The sequence below is a fragment of the Dermacentor silvarum genome, chromosome 3, assembly GCF_013339745.2.
Source record: "Dermacentor silvarum isolate Dsil-2018 chromosome 3, BIME_Dsil_1.4, whole genome shotgun sequence".
In the NCBI taxonomy this organism is placed as follows: Eukaryota; Metazoa; Arthropoda; class Arachnida; order Ixodida; family Ixodidae; genus Dermacentor; species Dermacentor silvarum.
This window is the reverse complement of record NC_051156.1, coordinates 126,324,355-126,349,562: the sequence shown is the minus strand read 5'-3', so window position 1 is coordinate 126,349,562 and position 25,208 is coordinate 126,324,355. Positions and strand designations below refer to the sequence as shown.

Below are 25,208 nucleotides of genomic sequence, written 5' to 3'. Positions count from 1 at the left end.
GTGAGGATTCGTTGTCTCTATAAGAGAGCAGCTTTCTCCGCAATACATTTTAATTGAAAGCAGTTCTTGTGTTCTTATGTCTCTTTTGCGCGCTGCAGATATATTAAGTATATTTACATGTCGGTAAGTAAACCGCATATTGATGAATAACTAGACTAGGCATGGGTACAAAAAATTAAACGTTAAACCTTTCTTGCGAGGCTCAACTGTTGCACCACCGGCACCATTGCAGGCCATTAAAACAATCGTTCCATTGCCTCAGGATACACTCCCGGATGGTGTTGCAATACTGGAGTACTATTCTCAGAGAGCATGGAAGGCGGGTATCGCTTCACCTTAGCTATGTACCGCCAACAAGCCCCACAGGAAGTGCTCTCTGAGCACTCGTCCAGAGCAGCAGTGTTTCGGCGATATGCTGTGGCGTTACTTTATCGAAAGACTGATGCTGTGACAGCGTCGCCATGAGAGGAATATTTGCCTGCGATCAACGACAGACATAGCTGAACTGATAACGAGACATAACTGCAGCTGTAACAACGGGAAGCACGGGACATTACCACAATATCACCGCGCATTGTTAGAGACAAAATATGCCTTGCAGCACGGCTTCGAAGCTTCATCGGCTGCTTCGCTGATATGAGATGCTTTGCAGGGGTCACTTCCGTATGTCACTGCAGCGGCTTATGACTTTCTCCGAATATTCTAAACGCCGAATCGGGCCGAATACGCCGTATGCTCGTCCAATGAGTCATCAAATTTTGAGGAAATAGAGCTATCCCGCGCCCAACGCCTTACGATCTTTCTACCAACTCTTGCTCATAACTTATTTTTTTTACATACCTGTGCCTCTCGTTGATTACAAGACAAGTAGAAGTTAATGTAGCTCTTGCCATGCCCTTGTTTGGCGCCTTAGCATTGCTCGGATAGGAACGGGACGACAGTGTTTTGTCAAAGGTGGTACTAACCTCTCGTGTTTGTTTTTCCTCCGGGAATGCGGCCCTGTTGAGTATTTCCTAGTGATGCTTATTTGTAAGTAGACGAGCGCCTTTTGCGTTATTATTTGTATACAGTTTGCTCGCTTTCTTTTTTTATTTAGTGTCGCAACTGCGTTTTCGATGCAGGTTTCTTCCGCGACACCCTGGGATCGTACGACAACTTCTACCGGATGCTGGGAGCAGTGAATATTTTCATTGCGGTTCTGATGTTCGTTCTCGTGTGGCGTGACAAGATGCGGAGAAAATCGCTGCGACCTACCTACAGCAGCAACGGGACACGGAAACCAATTAGGTTGTAAAGATAACTGACAAAATGTTTATTCTCCACAGAAGACCTATAGACATTTTGTGGGAAGTATACAGACTTTTTTTTGGACACCCTGTACACTGCTGGTCGTAATATTTTTTCTTCGATCATGTCTTCGAGCTTTCCACAAGTAAACCGCTGACATTTATATGTGAAGCGCAGCAGGCCAATCGAAATAGATTTTTTGGAAAATATTGTCTTTAGATTGTGGCTGTTCTTGACGTCTCTGTGACAGCGTATGCACTTTATATACATAGGAAAGGCAAGTATATAGGAATGAAATGTTATGTACAAGAACTGTGCAGGAAATTTACAGACTATCTGGAATAAATATTTTAAGTATCCCGCGGCAAAATAAAACACAGTGCTAACAAGAACACGCTTGCAAGTAGTACCTGCACTTCTGTGCATGCTGGAATGGGCAGAGTGAGTGAATCGGTAACAATAAAGTAGAAGGAAAATCAGGCCAAGCAGAACTACCCAGAACTGTATAACAACTGACAACATATGAGCGTGAAACGAGAAAAGAAGCATCGCAGGATGAATAATCACTTTAAGTTCGAGGCTTGCTTTACAGTTAAGGCAACGATCTGCACAAAGACAAAATGCGTTACGAGAACGCGTAAGAGTCATCTGCTTGTAAAGGGTGCCTATATCGATGCAATCTGCCACGTTTGTGAATAAGAGTACTAAACAAACAAATTAAGAATGTAGGCAACAAGCAGTGCTCCGCCGGCGTTAATCCCAAACCATAACCTGCAAACACAGCACGCCAGCTGCTCATTTGTTCCAATAGTTTTCGCATTCCTTCGCAGACATCAACACACTATATAAAGGTGAACTCCCTTCTACAATAGAAGTGTTCGATTCTAATTTCTATTTAGGAATAGGCTGCACTTGAAAAAAAAAACCCCGTAATTTCTTATTGGCTCCTATACTGTAAAGTTGTGAAATCAATGAAACGTTGGCTGGCATTGTACACTGAGTGCCTGATACTTTTTATTGCATTCGAAATTACTTTGAGCTCTTATTCTCTGCATCTCTGCAAGAAAGTGAAACGTGAGCGGCGATACTGTAACATATTTTATTTGCTTTGAATGTGAGTGCCTTGCCCCACTTCATTCGTATTCTACGTAAAAATAAATCCGGCTTCCTAAGTTAAATAAAGCACCCCAGAGAGGACATCCTTTATAAACGATTCTAAAGTTGAACTTTGGCATAGAATTGTTTTTGACCATTTGATTAAAGGAACAAGAGCAGAAATCGCTTTGTGTCTAAACAACGACTAATGTGTTCTTAATCAGTTCTTGTTCACGGCAAATCAAACCTGAAAGCTGACAACTGTTTTGTACGCTAGAAAAAAAAGTGAAACGTATATGTTCCACTATCCACCTAGATCATTTCTATCGAAGAGGGCACTGCATGGCCTAAGTGCCCGCTTATACTTTCTCAGGGCTGCCTGTCAGATAATCAGAAGCAGCCCGTGCACACTAGTTCACTATGTAGTGAACGTCATCCGCGGGTGAAGAGCAATGAGACCGTGAGTGATGAGTTCCAAATGAAGACTAAACTTTATTATTCTCTCGCGGGACAGGGGGCGCGTCCGCCAACAGACTTGACTGTCAGATGCATAACACGGTGTCACAGAGTGGCGCTACAAACTAGCCATTTAAACTCGCGCCAGTTATAGCGGCACGTAGATGGCGTTCACTACAACTATAAAGCAGCATGTGCATATTTTGCTTGTTTTCGTTAAATTTATTGTGCCCCCCTTTGTACGAGCACTGTATTTAAGGGCTTCCCAGTATGCAAACAGTTCTTTGAAAACCATTGTGCGCACTTCACACATTTAGCGCTGCGATACGCGTGTGCGGCAAATAGATGGATAATCTATTACTGGTGCGTGTGGGTGCAACTTATTGAGATGCCCAAATGCACCAAAATCATAAAAGCGCACAGCGGTCATGAGCACATATCCAAGAATTTTCAAATAACGAATGTGGAGGAAAATGGGCTAGAGCTTTTCCTCTGTTTACTCTATAATACAGAGCTGCGCCGCGTACACGGCCCGTCGACAAGTCTACACTTCTACGGTGTGCTGTTGCTGCAATCAGAGTATGGCCGTGTGATAAGAAAATTGACAATTTTGTCGCCAAAAACATACACTACGCGAACTGTTGACAGTGTCAGAGACGTTAAAATAAAAAAGTATCACATTTCTACCATAATCAATGCAACCTTTGTCCCCCTCACTGCCGCCGCGCTCTCTCCGACTCCAGACACGCCGCGCGTGTCTTACTGTGCTGGCATATTCGTTAATTGAAAATTCTTGGATATGTCTTCATGACGGCTGTGTGCTTTTATGATTTTGGTGAATTTGGGCAGCACCGTAAGGGCGGCGCAATGAATGCTATAGCAACATCTTAGAACAGACTCGCCGCTGTAGTGGTAGTATGAAGTAAACGTATACAAGCTAAATTAAAACGAGCTGTTGTGCTAGGGTTCCTCTGTTTGAATCCTGTCATAGGACAATTTCTTATATGTTTACTAATTAAAGCCAACGCCTTCCTTAGTGGCTTTATCATCACTTTTCTGTATCGCGAATGTTTCAAACCACTTTCCTTTCTTGGGCCGATCCTTGAGGTAGTGCACATCCGCGCCAATAAAATTACATCGTTTTCAGGTTTGAGCTCTGTTAGTGTTGCGCACTTTTAATATCTATGTGTGAGAAGATTTAGGATAAAAAAAGGCATGTGCTGTTCGGTGTTTTGTTTCATTACATTTGTTTGTGGGCTGCCAGTTTGAAAATTCTGAGGAGTAATATTGTTACCGCGCAACCAAGAGTGGCGACAAAGTGAGAAGACAACGATTTGGCGTGTCGAGGTGTAATCGGTCACGACAGACATCTTGTTTGTATATCGTTGCCTTTCTAGTAAATAGCGTAAATCCATCCTTATATGTGACTTCCGCAACGTAACAAATTGGTGGAGGTGCTGGGTGCCCACGAGAAACAACAACGGAGCTCCGCAGTGGTCGTCACTTCGGACAGGACGACATGATGGATGAATTAGGACCCGAAATGGCACGGCCTACATCAACGCCTACAACGCCGGCTGTTGTCCTGGCTCAGCCGCGGGATCCGGAACATTCTGCCGCACCGGCCACCTCGACGTGGAAGACTGGATCGCCACGTATGAGCGTGTAAGTGCCCACAACAAATGGGATCCGACGATTATGGTAGCTAACCTGATGTTCTACCTACAAGGTACGGCGAAGGTGTGGCATGATAACGACGAGGAAGAACTTAACGACTGGGACACGTACAAGGAGAAGCTGAGGGACTTGTTCGGCCGTCCCGCCGGGCGGAAGAGTGCCGCAAAGAAATAACTAGCGACCTGCGTCCAAACGTCCACAGAATCACATGTCTCTTACACGCAGGAAGTGTTGCCTCTGTGCAGCAAGGCCGACAGTGATATGGCCGAGTCCGACAAAGTTGGACATGTACTGAAGGCGACCGCTGATGATGCTTTCGACCTGCTCATGTGCAAACATTGTGAGACAGTACTGGACATCATAAAAGAGTGTCAACGCTTTGAGCAGGCAAGGAGCCGCCGCATCGCAACGCCGTTCGCAGGTCTGCCGAACCCAGCTGCAATATCCTATTGTGACGACAAGCTAGGAATGCTGCGACCATCATCATCGGACGACCTGACGCGGATAGTACGGAGAGAATTTACAGCCATGGCTCCTGCAGCCCTTCTTTCGTGCCCCAGTGAGCCGAACAACATGTCTACAGTACCATTTGTGCTGGCAGTAGTCCGCGAAGAACTCGCTAATCATGGAGTACATTCTGTATGCGCCGTTGGCGCTTCACAGCTGGTCTAGTGCTCCTCTCCCATCCAATGGTCAGCGTTATCCTGCACGCTACCGAAATCGGGCCGAGTGGCGAACCGCAGACGATCGGCTAATCTGTTTTGCCTGCCGGCGTATCGGTCACGTTGCTCGCCATTGTAACAAACTCCCCTCAGCGATCGCCACTCAGCAGTTATTATCGCCCCGAAGAGAGCCCGCATCGTTACCAGCCTGCATTTGACGCTCAACAGCCAAACAATGACGTTCGTGCCACTTGGAACAGTCCCTCGTCGTCATTCCGACGCCACCAGTTCAATTTGCCACCAGTTCGTCGACCATCGTTCCTGTCGCCGCATGCTCATTGTCCACCGTCCCCGATACAGCCCCGACGGTGGTCTCCGGAAAACTAAACCATGCAGCTCCCGGAGGTGACGCTGCATTGACAACTCGACCGCGGCACTTTCTGATCACTTTGCCGACCAACCAGAACTTGATGGACGTTGTAGTCGACGGCGTCAGTGTCCCAGCGCTCATTGATACTGGCGCGCACATATCCGTGATGAATGCCCAATTGCACCAACGCCTCATATCTGTCCTCACATCAAATGTTGCTCACACCAGCTTCATCATGCACCCTTCGCGTTGCCAACGGAGGAGTGCCTACTGTGCTTGGTATGTGTACTGCTAGCATTGGCATCGCAGGGCGCCTAACCACTGTGTTGTTTGCCGTTTTTGAACAATGCCCTTACGAGGCTATAAAGCATGGGAGGAGACTTCTATACGCGGCTCACACTTTTCATCGTCTCATTTAGCTCTCTTTGACTGCACGTCTAGTGTAATTCAGCTTGAGCTACCCCATGGCTGATATAGTCCACCTGTTGCACCACCATGGTTATGCTCTGCCGAAGACATCCGCCTGTCCCCCGAAGCCACTACATACGTCACTCTACTGTCGTTTCCGTCTGTTCCTGACGGCGTCTACGTGCTATGTATCACCACTGACATACTGGTTGAAAATAATTTGGCTGTTCCCCCACACCGTGCTCACTGTGTGAGAACACGACCCGGACAAGATTTGCGCTGTCCAGAACTTTCTTATGCCCTCTTCTACCGCAGACGTAAGAAGCTTTGTTGGACTATGCTCCTATTTTCGTCGTTTCCTCAAGAATATTTCGTCGACGCAGCTCGCCCACTCAACGACTTACTTAAGAAAGACGTCGCATTCATGTGGGGCCCTGCTCAAACCAAAGCCTTCTATGCCTTCGTACGCTTGCTAACAGCTCCCCCATCGCTGGCTCATTATGACCCATCTGCCGCCACTGAACTTCACACAGATGCCAGTGGCTATGCCATTGGGGCTGTATTCGTTCAATCGCAGCCACATATTTCCGGTGGTTACCGATCACCATGCGCTGTGCTGGCTGTCGTCACTTAAGTACCCCACTGGACTATTGGGTAGATGGGCGCTGCGGCTCCAAGAATATTCATTTGTTGTCTTGTCAAGTTAGGCCGCTTGCACAAGGATTCCGACTGCCTCTCCCATCAACCTGTCGACCTCCTTGAATATCATGCGTATGACAACGACCCTTGCGTCCTGGCCATTTCCGATTTGAGTGACATCCGCACTGAACAACGGCCTGATGACTGCTTACGTGTTCTCATCGATCGTCTCAATTATGGACATTCGGAGCTCACTCTGCGCATGTTCGTACTCCATAACAACGTTCTCTACCGTCGAAGCTTACGCCCTGCAGAACCAGAATTTTAAAGCGAAGCTTTCTATCTCTCGCTGATTCGTCCGTGAGCGCCGAAAACGCACTGCAGGGAAGGGAACTTGCACAGTAGAACTACCACACAAGAGAACAACGGCGCACGACACACATATCGTAGAACACTGCAGTTCACATTCGCAGTTGTACCGATAAGAACAATGAGAACTGCAACACCATGCTACCCAGAGGAACTGTATATATCTGCATTGCATTATGCCCGTCACGGAATACATTCCCGGCCGTCACAATGGGTAGGCTGCGGGTGCACAGCACGGCAGAAAAGGCTGCCGTACGCGAACGTAAGCGCGAGCGTGCTCCTGCCCGTAAGGCTGATCCCGTGTATCGGCAACGGCAGAGCCTCTGACTGTCTACCACAGCGATCACGAGGCAATACTGTGCAAGTGTAGAGTTGTCCGTGAAAGTATGAGTGTGTGCGTGTAATCAACGGCTACATGACCTAAAATAAAGGCTATGCAACTTAACGAAATGTGTATTCATTTAATTTCAACGTTCAGAAAATACAATCCTAAACGAGCAACCAAATCACGTATGCATCACATCGGGTCGCTCAGCATTTCTCGGGTTCGTTACGTGGTCGTTGGCTTTGGATTTTGATTCAGTTTGCATGGAGAAAGCTTCGGGTTAAACCATCTTCTTTATGAAAGGGGCTTTGATTTTTTACTCGTTGTGCCACGCCATCTCCGGACATCAATTCATGAGGAGTTGCATGACGTACCTACTGCAGGCCACCTCGGAGTTTCTCGTACTTACGACCGCGTGCGGCGCCGCTTCTACTGGCCGGGCCTGTACCGGTCCGTGCGCTGCTACGTTGCAGCCTCTTCGTTCTGCCAGCGTCACAGAAAACCTACTGTGCTGTCCGCTGGCCGCCTTCACCCCATCGATATGCCCTCATCGATGTGCCCTCAGCGTCAGTCTCTATCTTCTTCGGCCTTTTCCGACGTCGAAATCTGGTAATAAGTGGGTCGTTGTCGCGACTGACTACGCGACCCGTTACGCGATCACGCGAGCTTTGCCCACAAGCTGTGGAACTGAGGTGGCGGATTTCCTTTTAGAGCACGTCATCCTCGATCAAGGCGGTGCGCCTTGATACCAGCAGCACCTCACTGATCGTGGCCACACCTTCTTGTCCCACGTCGTTCAAGACTTCGTTCCTGCTCTGATGAGCCCAAGCTTTCCACCGTACACCACCCGCAGACAAACGGACTTACGGAGCGGCACAATCGCACGTTGACAGAAAAGCTGCCTATGTACGTTTCTGACGACCTAAGTGATTGGCACAACGCGTAACCCTTCGTGACTTTCGCTTACAATTCGGCCCGTCACGAGACCGCTGGCTTTTCGCCCTTTTACCTTCTGTTCGGCCGCCACCCTACTTTGCCCCTTTGACACCACTGCTTCCTTCCTCGACGAACACTCCCACTGAATATGCTCAAGACATCTTCGCCTGTGCTCCCACGGCGCGCCAGATTGCCGGCTTGACAGTATTGTCAAGCATGTAAGATCTGGTATGGGCAACTTTAGTGATAGACTGGTGTGGCAATATAACCCACATATACCGCATGGCATGGTATATAGCGTGCATGTACCTGAAGACATGCGGAGCTTCACGGCTATGCCGGCGGCGACAACGACAGAAACATTTGCTTGGAGTGTACGCGTATAATTGCTATCGCAATAAAGTTGAGCAGAAATCATCAAAAACGATCATTAACGCAAGCGAATAGCGGAACCCTTCTAGAAACTATTTGGTTTATTAAAGGAACGATGCGCTTACAGGTGTGCATTTGTTACATTGAAAATGTTGAGGTATCATTCATTGTTTGATTTCGTAATTATGTTGAGAAGTGAGCCGTGGACCAGGGCTTCTCTAGCGGTGGTATAAGTGGTCATAATTAGAAGCGGATTCGTACTTCGTGTGTTGACTCCAGCGGCGCACATGCCAGCGTGATGGCAACTGCCATCCTCATCTCCTGCCGCCGCAGCCCTCTCCCACAGGCACCCCAGGGAGAGAAAGTGGCTGGAGAATAGGGAGGCTGTCCATACCGAGCGCGCCGCCACCACAGCATCTAAACCATCAGACACCCCAAAGCTCTCGCACGACAGAGCGTGCGTCTCAAAGAGCTATAATGTTTGACATTCGGTGACGAACACACCGTGCAACTCGTTAGCACGGGAGTACGCGCACCGACTGCACCGGCATATTTGTCTCGGTGGCGAAAGTCCGACCAGCGCCGGCCACCACAGATGAAAGAGCCAAAGAGAGCTTTTCGCTTTAAGAATTCCTAGCAGCAGATAAGAAAGCCGCCGGACCACCAAACGTATCAGGTTATCAACGGCAAGACCGAATTGCTTGCGCAGCGTTCATAACTGAATCAAACACACGTTGTTCATATGTTTCCATTTATTAATCCCGAATGGTATTGCGTGCGAACAGATGCTATCGCCGGGTGTGATCGTCTTGCTTGCTTCAGTCCTTGGTGAATTCCCAAGACTTCATTACCCTTTCGACCTTGCCATACAACTTGTACTCGGTTGTCTCTATCTGTATAAGACCCCTCAGCAGCTCCACGAAATTGTCATCTATGCTTTCGGGCTTAAGAATATCCCATAACTATTCTCTGTACGTTGTCATATGCTCCTTTAATATCTAGAAATGCTATTGATAAAGGTCTATTCTCAGCTATGATTATGATGATAATGATGATTTATTGACATCTCCTTTGAAACGGGGCAGTGACAGAGTCACCTAGCCTGCTTTATTTATGAGGTTTGCTATACATGTTTGTTTATCTAGCATTTTTGCATGCATTTATCTTTTTTTTCAATCTCTCGCTTGTACCTTTGCCAATGGCTAAGAGATCAAATCAGGTCGTATCAATCTCTTCCCTGCTTTTTTTTTTCTCCACCAATACTTCACACGTCTCTTGCTTATCTCGACTGCTGACCGGTTGATGCTTCCGTCCACTTTAAACCCAAGAGCGTTACCTACTGTTCTCACTGGGTGAATCCCTTCACGTTCCATTAGGACTGTGTTCAGTGGTCGCCGGATCTTTGCTGCAGCATACACATGCCTCATCTAGTTCCGAATATTTGCTCCGGTATGTTTTGGTTAGCTAGTTACCTGCTAGTAGGCCGCAGTTGAACGCCCCTAGCAGAAAAAACGCAAATCACAAAAGCCAAGCACTTAAAAGAGGAATCAGTTATACTGTATGCGCTTCATGCTGGAATGCGTCGTGTTTGACTTTTGCGCTTTCTGTGGCGATCCCCGGAAATTGACAGCCTGCGCTGCCACGAGGCCGGGTTTTACCGGCGAGAGGGCTCGACGCCCCGACCATGGCGTGGTGGTCGCGGCACCTACGCAGCTACGGCGGGAGGCACACTGCCTTGCTACTGCACCGATCTAAACTGTACCTTCACTTTTTTTTATTGCGATAGCAATTATATGGACACTTCTAACCGGATTTCTGCCGTCGCCGTCGCCGTCGCCGTGAGGTTCCCTATAGATAAATTCTTCGCCGCGCGCCGTATGCCCGAGCGGAAGCGTGCGGGGACGCGCGCTATCACGGAGAGCGAACGCACTCAATCACCCACGCGCAAGCAAGGAAGCGGGATGCCAGCGCCGGAGGGAGCGCGGAGGGGGGTGGGGGGGGGGGGGGGGGGCGCACTTCTACTCTGCCAACAACCGCGCTCGTCGCTCGCTCGGCCGCACCGTCTCTTATCTCCACATGGCTCTGACCTTTATGCGCCGTGCATCCGCCGCTCAGTTTCCGTTGAAGCGATAGACCGCACGTACCTTCGCCCGCTGCGGCGTATATACGCTCGCTGCCAGCGTTTTGACCGTCGTTGTCTGCAGTCATTCAGTGTGATCTATTCATGTTTGTTTGTGCGCGCTCACACCACGCTAGTTCATTCAGTTAGTAATAGTCGGGCAACATTTTCCTACGCACGCTACAGATGCAATGCTGCCCGGATCGGCTGTGCAGCACTGCAGGTGTGTCCCTTCGCACGCGCTGCCCACGGGAAGCGCTTCTCATCAACACCACCGTTTCACACGCGCCTTCTCGTGGTCATCGAGTCTCTCTTCATGTCGGTCTACTTACGCCGCAGCACACCGGCTTACTTAATCAGCTCATGTTTACTACAATTCATATTGCTACCAAAGCCGCTCACCTTACTTCGTATGACATTGCTGTGTTGCTGTCGCATTCATTGCTTCGCCCTTAGGGCGAAACTGTGCCATTTTTTTACGCTGATTGTGTTACTAAAAAAAAACAAATGAATACGTTGAACTGGTTTGATAAACATTGAGAAGCGCTATAGACTAAGCGCAATACGAAACGACGCCCCACAAGGAGCCTGGCACGTTAGTGCGCGCTTGTGCGCGTACTTTGTAGGTGCTGACCGCCATTTGCCGCGAGGCGTGGCAGGCACATAGGCGCGTAGGACCGAGCTGGAAAGCATTGCAACCTGCTCTATAAACTTTCGACCTCCTCACTGACGCCACCCCTACGGCGGCGCGCGAACCTAAAAACTGTTGCGTAGAGACCGAAAGTGCCACCAGGTGCCGCCTGAACTAATACGACGTATAGCGGACGTTGAGCGCACGGCGGTCCTGGCGCACTGCTGTGCACGTTATTCTGTTTGTTTTTCATGTTTTTAACGCGCAGATTGACAGATTCACGGAGTTTAACGTCTCAAAGCAACTGTTTGGCCATGCACCGTAGTGGAGGGCTCCGAAATAATGTTGACTACCTGACCCATTTGCACGAGTGATTGTGCAGCGGGAACGCGTAGGTAACAAAAACAAGCAAACAAAAATGGTATACAGCGCATGGCATGGAGAATGCAATCCTTATATTCCTTTCCTTGCCAGCGCCGTTTCGTTGGCTGCTGCCAACGTCCATGAACTAGCCCATGGGGTAATTCGTCCATGGGCTAGTTGGTACATTGATATAGAAATCCGAGTTTCTGCAGCGCGAATAAACAGAACGTATATATATAAACGACGTACACGGTCATTCGCCTAAGTCGTTTACCTTTATGACCCATTAATTCCCGCTGCATGAGCTCGAGTTTCAAGATTATTCCTTCATAATCCAGTTCACACGGGAAAATAAAAGCGAGCGGAAGGAACGGTCGTGCTTTACGCGTCGGGGCCTAGTAACAGCCACCTTCTAAGGAAGTAAGTGTGCAACACAACCGTCGGCGTACCGCTACGTTGCTACAGCGACTATTCGCGGCCTAGAATATTTTCAAAATGTCTCTAACACCGTTAATTCTCGCGGTTACGGCCACCGCTCGAGCTTCGCTGGCATTGCCGCGTATGTCGCATCGGCACTGCTCCCGCGCTTTCATCACTGCTTCTGCTGCATCGTCTTAAGAATGCTTCAGATAAAAGCGTGAGGAGAGAAAGTGAACTCAATTCAGCAACTCTTGCGAGCACTATACTGATCCATGGGAATATTGTGTAGGAGCAGCCAAGCTTAAATGATTTAGTACGACGAATTTTGATACTCTACCCATGAAAATCTTGCGCAGAGGAACTTTTTCTTTTCATCGGATTTCCATTTTGAAAAGGACATGCATTTTGGCTCTCTGTCCGCCACATTGCACCATCATGTTATTTTTTGTTGTTGTTGTTCCACTAATTTTTAGATGTCACAGGGAAACTCGTGGAACGATATCCCTGTCGCGACTCTTGACCGCCGCCCGCTCGACTAGCAGAAAGGGACGCAATAGTACACCATTTCCGGGAAACGGTGTTACTGCTACCGTACCCTAATGTTGTTGTTGACTGTGCAGTCGCTAAGTGACACACGATCAACTCCGAATGTCACAAAGGCAAGCGCCTACCGCACAAACCGAAGAAACAGACCACGAGGAGCACATGCGGCCACAGCACTGGGTGCGAAGCGATAGGGGTAAGTGGTGGCGCCACGGCATGCGGCGGCAGTTTGACGAAAAAAAAAAAAAAACTAGACAAGCAAAAACAAATCTGGCGTCAGGGGGAGCGTCGGCATGAGCAGGTCGGAAGTTTATAGAGGAGGTCGTGGAAAGCATACGTGTAGTGTGGGTTCTAAGGTCACCAGGAAAGCCGCACAGTTAACGGTGAAACTCTGGGCACGAATCATTAGAATTAAACCCATAAGCAATGCATGCAAGATTTGCCAACGAGCGGAACATCTATTACGCGGACGCCTTTCCGCAAGGTTGTAACGTCGCAGTAAGCGTTATTACACAAAACCTTAGAGCTTTCTACAAGGTTACAACTATGCCGAAAATCGTTAAAGTGAGCAGCCTAATTAACTAGGTTTGTCGTCCACTCATTCCGCCGCCTTCGGTCTAAGAAAGAAAGAAGTCCGAACAGGCCACCGACGAAGCAGTGGATTCCAGCTTGAAACCGGTAAAGTCCATCGTAGCTTCCTGTTGCATCTCGGAAGTAACCTAAAGAGAAAAAAGTAAATTGTTTTGAAGTTATTTTCTACAAACTTATCTTGGTTTCCAACGCTACGGCCGGGCTTATTATACATATCACATTTGCGCCGTATTTCGTTATATCGATTTCACTCGACACATTTTTCAACAGACAAGCACCTCGGTGTTTGTCGTACCCCCCCTGTTGCTATGGCACGCTACTGCTTGGACTCTCTGAAAACGCACAGACAATGTATACCTGGCATTATATCACTCAGCGACGCCCCGACCATTCACATCAAGTTACATGATGTGAAAGTGGTTGCTCTCTACAACCAAGATACATTCCATCTAAACCATACTTTGGCAGTAGCACTCTTTGGCCTAAAAGAGTAAGTGGTTGTGAGATAAACCACAAAAACAACTGATACCTCCGACTGGTGACGGTAAGGCCTCACAATTTCACAATTATGGGCGCCACCGTATATGCGTGCTCCTACGGATTATCAAGAAAATACAATAGGATATCTTGTAGATAAGCCATTTTGTCTTGAAATGCGCACATGGACCGAGAGAGTCCACTGATGTCTATTCTGTTTTGCCTCCGGCCCCCAAAAGTAGCGATCAGCGTGAGAGATAGACTTTCAGACTTTCCTGGTGGTCTAAATAGGCTAGACTTACCTGTAATCTGTGGCTTTAAGGAACTTTTGTTCGCAGCTGTTTGCATAAAGGTTTATGCTAATGTTTTGTTCAAGGTAGCTCAGTATTTTACTGTTTGACTATGTTTGATTCAAGCAATCTTTTTAAACCGTGCTTATTGTCGCATCTTTATGCGTTACCATGGTGACATTCCGTTGCGGTCACTGGTATAGGTTGCAAGAACTTGTGACCATATTCACATCTATTTCTATCATGCAGTAGGACAACGTCCAAGACTATACCGGCCCGGCGCATCGGCAGCATGGCATTCGAGGCGACCTTTAAATATGAAGTGTACTCGTAATATTTCTTAAATTGAGTGTGTGTGAATCAGCGTTTAAGCTGCATGCTGGCGATTAAGAAGTTGCAGTGTTAAAGGCTTCTTGTTTTTCAGGCTACAAGGATCGTTTTGAACACGCATCGCCTCACGCTCCCGCCCCGGGGGATTAATAAACTCAGAGGTCAAAAGTTCAAGTACAGCTTATGTCAGAAGCAAAATTACCGAGCGCCATAAATGAGGGTTGAGCGAATTTGTGTTTCTGCGCATTTGCTGTGCTGCTCAGTAGGGAACTTGGTGATTCTGAGTACTGTGTGCTACTGTGTCAAGTGCGTGACGTTATCGCTGCGATATCCTTCTCGGCATTCACGCCATCGAGGCTTTAGACGTTGTTTTCCGCCAACCACCTGAAACTCAGTGCATCCTCTATTGTATGTATGTAGCATGTTTGAGGCCGATCGTCATCATCGTCCTGCACGCCTCCTTGGGGCTGCTTAGGCTCTTGCACGAGCATGACCACGAATTGCGCGCCAACATACCGCCATCTTGTCAAGAACAATTTATATACGATGCGCAGAATGGCACCCTCGTATAGTATTTCCAAAATACTTGCACAGGCTCCACCACTTTCAGAGTCTCTGTGGAGGCAAAACCTTAAAGTAATTGCCCAGTGCTGTTGCAGCGCTATAGCTCCGTGATTAGCACGCCCGACTCTAAAATGCACAGTGCTCCAGTAGCATGGATAAACTTTGTTTCGCTCTATTGGGATGCTGAAGTTGGGGATGACGAGGCCGTTAGACAACGACAGAAATAGTCTGCAGGGCTCATCAATCACGATAAAGGTACGGATGGACAACGAAAGCCCAATTTCGAGCGCTTAAATGCTGTCGCAATAAAAGGAAAAGAGTACATGGGGAACTTACCGATAATATACGGGCTGCATAGGAGCAGAGGTAACAACGTCACTCCAGCGAATCCCCAGCTGGTTGCGACGCTCTCGATGCCGAAGTAGTCGGCAATCACCACAGGCTTCATGGCGATCAAGCAAGCCGTGAACATTGTCACGCACGCGCACACGAGAATGTAAGCCAGGAAGGAAGGAGTCGCTGGTAGGGCCAGCATAGTAGCGGCAAGCAGGAAGAAGCACGCGGATACCAAAGTTGTCCTGCTCACGATCCTGCAGTCACTGATTAGGGGAAGCACAATATGACCAAACAGCTCGGCTGGCGAGCAGTATGTCACAGAAAGGTCAGCGTCTCTCCGGGAAGACCCTTTGTCAAGCGCGTAGTCCACTATGGTTGCTGGAAAGATGACCATTGTGTAGTCCATCGCTACGACCGCCAACACGCAAGCGTAAAACCTAGGCTTGGATAGCAAGTTGCCGATCTCGGCGAATGACGAACAAGAATGCTTAGGCTTCTGCGTAGTAAACTGGTTTCCTTCATTTGATGCTTTGTCTTCGTTCACAATTGATGCCTTTCGCTTTCCTTTGTTTCCATCTTCCATGTCAGCCATCTGGTTAGTAATTTCTCGCTTCCCCGGAAATTTGAAAATGTGAAGCCTGCGGTTAACAATATGGGCGCTATTTGCATTTTCAGTGGCATACTTATTGCTCCTGCCGCACGAATGGATCGCTAGTACTTCCGATCTTGTTGCCCATTTGTCAATAAAGTCTGCCACATCGGCACCGTTTGGTATAAGAGAGCTCACTGTCTTTATAGATTCCGCAGAGCCAGCGCCCTTACTTCCAGTACCTTCTCGAAACGCTAAATGCATTAATAACTGCGCTATCCAGAGTGGCATTGGTAATCGAGGAAATGCTCTTACTTTCTTCCTTAGATGTTTTGGTCTTACGGTTCCGATCATTTATTTCCCATGGAGGCTCTTTCAAAAGCAGTGTCAGAGCTGTCACATTCATGGTGATTGCAGCGTACACGAGCATAGATCCTCTGAAGCCGTAGGCATCCTTCAGCGATGTGAGTATCATTGGAAACAGCAGTGAAGCCAGCGAGTACCCGGTGTACTTTATGCCGCTGGCTATGCCGCGGTATTTGTCGAAGTACATCATGACTACGATGACCAGCGTCACGCAGACAACGCCCACGCCCACACCTGCGGGGAAGAACAAATAGCACAGTGTAAGTGCACTGCTTCACTCGTTGACTGTTCGCACTGGCTAGAGCAATGGTGTCAACTCTATTTTTTTTGTCCTACGACCCAGCTGCACTACTCTGAGCAGAAGCGTTCTTGTAGTGTCGCACGTGAGGCCTATACAAAGACCGTTGCAGAGTGCTCCAGCTGAGCGATTATTTCGTTAATTGAGTAACGCTCGCCATGAATTTTTCAATGAAAAAGGCATACAACAAACAATTTCGAATTTCGAGAGCTGATCGCTTATTCAAGGCAAGGACATATTCAACAGGTTACACAAGAAAGATATCGCTAACTTTGACGATCATATACCATGGTTTCTGCTGCATCTTTTTCGCACCCAGTAGACTTTCCGATATGGATATAGCTATATAGGTTTTGACGCATACAGCTAAGGTGTATGCCTCAAACCCTAGCTTGCGTAATTATCAAATTGACAAAAAAATTTTATAATGTGAATAAACATTTAAAGAAACGGCAAAGCTTGCACTAGGCCGCGCAAAGCTGGAGACGCAGCGAAGCTGGCCGATCAATTGCGTCATAACCTAAGAGAGATCTGGCATAACCAAGCTCAACTCGGGCATAGCCAAGGCCGAACCTAGCTGCTACCAAGTTCCACCTAGATACAACCAAGTTCAACCTCGACATAGCCAAGTTCAATCTAGCTACTACCAGGAAGCGCAATCGATCGGCCAGCTTCGTTGTGTCTCGAGCTTAGCGCGGCCTATAGTGCAAGCCTTGCCTCCCCATTACGACGACAGAAGAGAAGTGAAATTGCACGCTGGAATGATTAGCGGCCACGCAGCCAACTGTGGAAGGCGACGACGATGAACACGGGAGCAGTTACACGAGCGCGTGCCGAGCACGAGTGTGAGCGCTAACCGAGGGGCGCCAACGATCCAGCTACGGAAGAAGACGACGACGACGCTCGAGCAAATGCTGATGATGATAATTTCGTGAAACACGCACTTTTTACGGCTTGCTTAAACAGCTTTGCAGTGAAAAACGAATCTTTACAGTGCGCACGGATTTCATGGCAGATCCACGAAGTTTCTTCTACAGAGTTAGATAGGAGATTTCATGATAAGGTCACCGGAAATTAGTAATTACAGCGAAGACTGGAGTATGGCAACAGGATGCTGAATTTGGAAATCCTTACGGGACGTTCGAAAACGTAATCAAACATGCACAGAGCAAAGGACTCGCCTCGGTGTGGCATTCACGAGCCCCTTATGCATGCGTCATATGTTCCAGTGACACTAAACCAAACTGGGGGCCATGTCAGATGCTAAAAAAATGCAGCCAGTTCCACGAAGTGAAATCTGTCGAAACGGCGGAGCTGTGGTCGTTCTGTTTCTCCGATTGTCGCGTATGTTTCATTTTTTCGTTTTTTTTCTTTTAAATCGAAAGCTTACTAACCTAGTCGAGCCGAGTTTTGCCGTCGCCAGCAATTTGACCTTCACTTGACCGCAGCTGCGCCGTAGCCTTGGCAAGATATGTCAAGGCAACGGTATGCAAGTCAACTATGAATTCTCACAAACTCGCCTAAGTTTCAGTTCTTGTAGGTGTAATAATTTAATCCCGTTAAGCAAATTTATGTTGCACATATGAGAAGTGTGCCCCTCGCCTTACAAGTGCTACACAAAACGCTAGGTCAAATTAAAGGTAAAATGTTACACTCTTCCATCATCTCCTTTAGGGGCTTTCGACAGCATTTTGCATCCCACAGTATTACAGTTTTTCAGATCTTATAGCTGCTCTGAGAACATTGCCCTCATTTCACAAAATCTTTCCTGAAACACCAAACTATCACTTACTGCTCTTACGCCAGTGAGGCGCCAGCCACACCTTCAATTGGATGTCCTTAGGGCTCACCGATAAGTCCTCTACTCTGGTATATTAGTATTCACAGACTTTTAAATCTCACGTTACCGTCCGGTATATCAACACGGACATGCCCAACCACATGTAGTCGCTTCTGCAACCAACTGCTCGAATAAAAAACAAGGGTACACGAGCCCTCATGTTATCTCCGGCTGACCGCGTCGTGCAAAATTCTTCATCAGCACAGTAAAATCACGCTTCCTATACTTCCTCAACAGACATTACGGTACTTCTACCAAAATTTGCCACCCCACTGTTCCTTTAAATGGTGTCACCCTCAAATGCAGAACAAAAAACAAAAATTATCGGCGTTATTTTTCATTTCCACCTATCCTTCACTGAATATATGTAGTAAACTATCGCTGGTCAAAATCGAAAATTATTCACTCCCGCTTACTAACTTTTTCCAAAATGCATTTTTCTGTATCCCCAGTTAACATGCGCCTTTTATATTATATGCATCACCCTTTTGGTAGCCAACGTTTTCGACCTCTCAGTTGAATTAAAATCTCAGCTTCATACAACGCGAACTCCTGCTCATCATCACAGGTGCACAACTCATGCGGAATGCACCTAGTTGTGAGTCGAGTGCAGTCGTCTCACTCGTGCTGTTTTGTTCTTGGATTTTTAGCTATGTAAGCATTAACCCAGCAGCTTGCTTTTACTATGGTATTACATGTGTCTTAGAATTAGACGCCTTATTAAAATGAAATGGACACGTGATACATGGATAGGTGACAGTAGATATTGTATTCATTTTGCACAGTATGGACTAGAGCGCGGGCTACTTTAAGAATCCAATAAAGAAGCAAATTTGGGAGACTGAGAGAGAGAGACGTCTTTATTAAAAAAATAGATTTTTGCCGGCGCGTATACAACAACTGGCATGCTACTCTGTATAGGGGTGGGGAATGGGATTAAAAGGTTCCAGAGGAGAGTGGGAAAAAACAAAATAAAAATAAATATGAAACGCGCAAGTGGACCTGATACTAATATTTAGAAGTGACATGGCGGCTAAATTTAGGCTTTTGTATCTGAAATGGCCAATCTTTAAAGCTTTCCGACTAGACTCATTTCTGACAGGTTGAACAATAAATACAAAACCCGCTGCGGTAAACCACAGCATAGGCGCACAGGGCGCTACAAAGCTGACTGAATGTAGAAATTCGGACCCCGAGATAAAACGGTGCATCGCGCAACATTTTTGTGATAACATTTTTAAGTTAATGCCCGTGCAAAAAAAAAGGCTGTCTTACACAGCTGATAGCCAAGGGAATTACGTTTCTATAAAAACCATCGTGGATTTTTCAACCAGAAGTACGCGGATGTCTGTTTTCTTCTTAGCACCCGTTTGAACCCAAATAAACCGCTTCAGAATATTCTGAACCTGAACCGATCCCGGACAATTTTAGGTTCGACAGCCCGGCGAACGTAGCAAACAAGTCCTATATTCATGCCAAGTGCATTTTGCGATGAAAGCTGTTATGAGACGTTGGTGCGAAACCTGAGTACAAACAGAGTAACTCTGAACACAATATATGTTTCTGAAGTGTTTAGATGAAGCAGAAAGTCTCTGTATGTAGCTCTTGGCAGATGATGACATAAAGTAACTTGCCATGGATTGCGCCTAGCGTCAGGGTCATCCAGGCCATGTTGGGAGCGAATACGGCTCCCAGGATTCCGGCCCACAGGAAGACGCTGCCAATAAGGCCGATCTGGAAGACGGACAGGTGCCGCTGAGCACACGAAACCAGCAGACCTGCATCGACGGAGACGCACGGAACGAGGAGCAAGTGAGAGTGATCCCTCGAGGGAGTGCAGCTTCGTAGGGCTGCGGCGCAGGCGCGTTGGTTTACTAATGTAACGCAAACAAAACAGCACTTACGAAAAGCACGTGAACTGTGTGGGCTTGTGTGGTCTTGCCGTGCCCATCGGCTTTTACAGCGAAGCTGCTTATGGCTAGGGTTCCATGCATGTTTCGTTTCTGTCAACAGATCTGTGTGCGCAAAAGCTCAGCTCCCGAATTTGATGCAAAATCGCTTCATTCTATGCAAAAGCTTACACGTCTCATCACTTGGATATGCATTTTCAGTCGATTAGTTATCAATAGGCACCATTATGAAAATGTACAGACTCTCAGTTAGATGATAAGGGTTTCTCAAAAAATTGCCGCTTTACGTCCCACGTCGGCTATGTGTATGCTCGCACCGCCCTCTTTTGTCGTCGTTCCAAGCGCTTGCTTGCCTATTTTCCTTCCGCTCTTACGGCGTAGCGGTCCCGTCACGCGTGTCTAGTTTCCTCCGGCTCCCCGAGGTGGCGGTAGTCTTACACGCAAATATATGCCGCCGATCAAAATAAAAGTGTGTGCGCATGTGTCTTTCTTCGGGATGACCGCCGTCACCGCTCAAGAGAAATAAAATGTGGTCATACCTTTTATCTAAATTCAATGTCCCCTCTATATTATATGCTAAACTGCTTCGCTGGTAATCAAGCTTCACAGCAGTGAAATGGCGCGTGATTTTTGGTATTACTCTGGTATTAAAGCAAAGCGTTCCTTGTCTATCTGAAACCAAGGTTTCGCGTGCCCTAGTCAGTACTTCGTAATACGTATATGTATATGCGTCCGACAGGTGCAAGCTTCGGAAAACTGGCCTAATTTGCACGGGATGTTGACCGACAAAGTACTGCCAGTAAGCACACATTTGTTGTGCTTTATTCAAGCGATATATTACGGCATAAAACCTGTACATATATTGTCGCCTCTCAGATATTCCAAAGGTACACGGGTCTCGAAATGCAATACCGCATGATATTGAACAGCATTAATTTTTTTTTACTTTGGGCTATCCGATTCTAGCAGAACTGGGTATTGTTGCACCAGGCGGTCCCTTGGGGAAAAAGGATGCTACATCGACCTACGTGCTGCTGTGGAGTGCTGTTCACGCTTCGTCGTTTTCTCGAGGCTAGGGAGCTGGCGACTAAATCAGCGTCACCTGAGAGTAATGGAAAAGCAATTATGTTGCGTATCTTCGGCGGTTCGACCGCCCAGATCTGACGGGGGAGATGAGTTCCGGGACCCGAGGCTGCAATAGGTCATCGGCCTCATGCGTCGCTAAAGGGCAACGTGACTTTTTGGGTGTTTCCCGAGAAGCACCAGCGTCCGCCTGTACTCGGCGGGGCCCGGCGCCGACTGTGACGCCCAAACAAAGTGAGCGAGCTACGAGATGGCAATAACCCCGCCCTCCAGTCTTCCGAATACCTGACAAGCTAACCGTCATGGGAAGCCCACAGATTCTTGCAAGAGCCAACGTCAACTACTTCCGTGGCAAATGCGTCGACATGACGGCTCCCAAATTGCCACGCGGTTGCCCCGTATGCGGGGGCGATCTCACAAAATAGGAGGCGGAGTCCGGCGGAACGGCGCGACGTCATGGGCGGGATGTTGCACATGTGGTTCGACGATTGTCATTGGCCGAGAAGAAGAACACTTAATTCCCTCGGCGAGTAAAAGGGTGAAATGAAATACACAAAAAATCGAGCTTGAGTGTTGTGAGGAGGTTCGGACATGCAAATACTTTATCATGTAGTTGGCTCCAAGATTCATGGAGCCCTTCGTGTAAACTATAGGGTATATTGGTATATACAACTTCTTTTGTCATCTCTTGCATGGACGTTCTTTCGGACTTCTCATTCTCAAGGCACCTGGCACGGCACCAGCCATGGAACCTTCGTGGCCGATCAAACCCCCGACTTCACAAAAGTATGCGCCACTGGTTGCTATGGCTTATGCAGCATGGGGATTACGATTAACAAAATGATAAATGTTTACGAATAAGCAAAGCAGGTGCAACAGTGTTCAAACGCCTTCGAAACATCAGATACACTTAATGCACATGCTTAAAGGCTAGCAATGGTAAGGCCCAAAGCATCGAATGGAGACGAGATTTGTGTACAAGGACCACCCTTGAACAAAACCACGCTGATGACTGCTTATTTTATGCTTATAGAATGACAACTGATCAAACTTGCCAATTTCACAAATCTCAGCGAGCGGACAGAACAAGGTAACAGGATTATATTTATTCATATTATTCTTGTCCTTTTATTGGATGGCAAAATCACTGACGTTTTCCGTCGAAATGTAAACACATATGCGCACAATGTTAGATCAAAAATCGCAGGATCGAGTGGGACAAATATGGACGAACACTCTGACCTACCCGCCGATTCTCCCGATTTTTTCGTAATGTTTACGAATTGATAGTGATTGGCAGCTAGTAAACAACAAGAAAGGATTCTAAATAAAGGGATCTTCCGCAATACGATGGATCGCTAAATTGCTTGAGTGCTATCGCATTAACGTCGACGGTCATTGTGAGATGGTTTCGGCCAAATTTATGTTTTATGGCGGGAATTTCTTATAAAGCCTTCACATATGGCTGTGATAAATGTCTGATGGCAACCCCTCAGGAGTCTCGCAACAAATCTGAAGTGACCTGAAATAAGTAAGACGGTGCGGTACAGGACTCAAGAATAAGCGGCACCACTTACCTGATGAGTGTGACACGCTCGACAGGATGCTGGTGGGCCATGAGGCCACCTCTCTGGTGACGCCACATTCTTCAATGAAGGACACATAGAAGAACCCAGAGTTCATCATCATCACCGCCGTAAATAAGGCAGTGAGGCTGGCGGCCCCGGCTATGCCCCAACTTCGGTCCATTGATGTTTCACGGGACTTGAAGCATGGACACTGCGGGGAAAATAGTTGTTGCTGCTGTTGGCTTAGTTTATTATTTTAATTATTTTTATTTTTACTAATTTTTATTGCCCAACACAATCCTTATGTTGACCTGAATCGTTGCGGCGCATACCTACAGTGTGGGATTGAACAAGAATCGGGGTGCTACAATAACTGCATAAAAGCGAGACAATTAACGATTTGGACACTGAGACTTAGAAATGAAAATTCCAGTCTGCGGTAAAGTAAAATATGGAAAACAGTCAACACGAAACGGTGAATTAACGAAAAGACTAGCCGATCCATCCCACATGTTCGAATCTTTGAAGCGAAGCTTTCGCGAAGAGAATTTATAAATGTCATGCAGCTGATTATACTCTGCAAAGCATTTTGCACCATAGCGATTGCCTGCCGGCCAGTGTAAACGGCGAGACGCAGATACCCTCAATAAAGGACCCACGTGAACGTGCATTGTACTGTCTCCGTGATTGGCCCCCTTTGCTATGGCACTGTATGTAGGGTCGGCGCGCCGACTAGAGTGGGCCGATCCTTGAAAGAGAGGTACAGTATGCTGCGCTTTTGCTCGGCGAAAGATCGACCGAGTAGATTTGCCAAGCCCTGAATCCTCAAGAAGTACGCATAAAAGGGAATGCTTTAGTAAAGGAACTCTGCCCTCGATGACGCATATATGTTGAAAGTTAAAATATCTAGAGATCAACGGTTTTCTCTCCGAGTGATTGTGCAGAAAACAAAGCCAGCAGCCAGGACACATTCAAGGCTAGTAAAGAAAGTAATTTTATCCGACGTGTCAGCATTCCGGCCAGACCGTATCACCCACTTAGGGTGGGAAAAGTCCAGGAGGGCTAGCACAGAAAAGCAACGTTCTAAAAAGCATGTCTAACATCAGTCTAACATTATCAGTCTAACATGGTAATATATTAGATTCAATGACGTAATTCTGGGCTGCCAAGCAAACGTTTCTGTGGCTGAACCTTGTAATTGGGCATCTGAAAGACAGGAAGTACAGACACAGGTAAGTCTAGGCCGATATTGAGAAGTGGAGTTTGCTGTAATATTTTTCGTATTCCAGAAAAACGCGTACAGCACACGGAGTGATGGTGCGTCTCCGCTTCGCCACAAAATGATCGTTATGGTGGAGGAACCAGATCAGATCTGTTTAGATAGCAGATCAACGTAAGCATGTGGCAGCCGAGCCTCGTGATGGACACTTTTTGTTTAAGTGTTTGGTAAAAATCTCTGTGCCAAGGGTATAGAAGATACCTGTAATCAGCAGCCTCAGTGTTTGCAGAGCCTAGAATTGCCTTCATAATGACATTCCTACAAAAACTAGCAGCAGTGACTTAAGCAAACAAAAGAGAATAAGGGAGAATCCGGCTACTCATGAAAGTCTTGGCTAGGTTTCAATTCATTATAAATTCCATTTACACCTTGTACTTTATGTCTAGGTTCCCGAATTAAATAGACGATTCTCAGGTATCGATATACCAATGCATGAAACGTCACAACATGAAAGTGACAAGAAACAGTAAGGGTTTTGCACAAATATAAGGAATCAGTGGCTATCACGGCTGATATAATTGATGCACCTAGTTTACGTAGAGCCAGTATCACTGTCGTAAATTCAGTCAGAGAGATCGGTATGAAATCTAGCAGCCGAAGTGAAAACGTTCAATCAGGAATGGAGCAATATACGAGTATACCTATATACCTGACTTCCCACTGCGAAGCCTCTGTCGCAATTACTATGTTTGCTTGAAGACTCTGCCGATGAACTTTACACTGTTGGTCTCTTCATTGTTCTTAGGAAAGCGTTTGATTATGTTAACCATCCTGTATTCTTACTGAAACTTCATGATTAAGGCATTCGCGGCATTGATTTAGATATTAAAACAGATTACCTTTCTTACAGAAAACACTATAAAAATTGATGACGGTATATCCACCACTACTACCGTAAAACAAGGAGTGCCTCCGAGGTTGACTCTAGGGCCCTTGTTTTTTTAAACTCGCAATTCTAGATAAAAGCAGCATTTGCACCAAATTTAGCAAGCCTTACACACAATCTCCCGTCTCA

General features: G+C 47.0%; 2 protein-coding genes across 2 annotated transcripts in view; one reads left to right on the top strand and one right to left on the bottom strand.

Annotated features, from left to right (window-relative positions):
• The window catches only part of LOC125944341 (uncharacterized), a 32,916-nt gene extending 31,622 nt beyond the window's left edge, over positions 1 to 1,294 (top strand). The window contains exon 4 of the mRNA XM_049664730.1: positions 1,122 to 1,294. Within this exon, the coding sequence (XP_049520687.1) occupies positions 1,122 to 1,294 (173 nt within the window). The remainder of the gene's footprint in view (positions 1 to 1,121) is intronic.
• A 14,212-nt stretch (positions 1,295 to 15,506) lies between these two features.
• Positions 15,507 to 23,035, bottom strand: LOC119444755 (monocarboxylate transporter 9-like). Its single transcript, XM_037709105.1, has 4 exons — positions 22,924 to 23,035; positions 19,988 to 20,131; positions 16,165 to 16,449; positions 15,507 to 15,514 (listed from the first exon to the last, which is right to left on the bottom strand). The coding sequence occupies exons 1-4, from the start codon at positions 23,033 to 23,035 to the stop codon at positions 15,507 to 15,509; spliced, it is 549 nt and encodes a 182-aa protein (XP_037565033.1).
• Between the last annotated feature and the right edge of the window lie 2,173 nt (positions 23,036 to 25,208).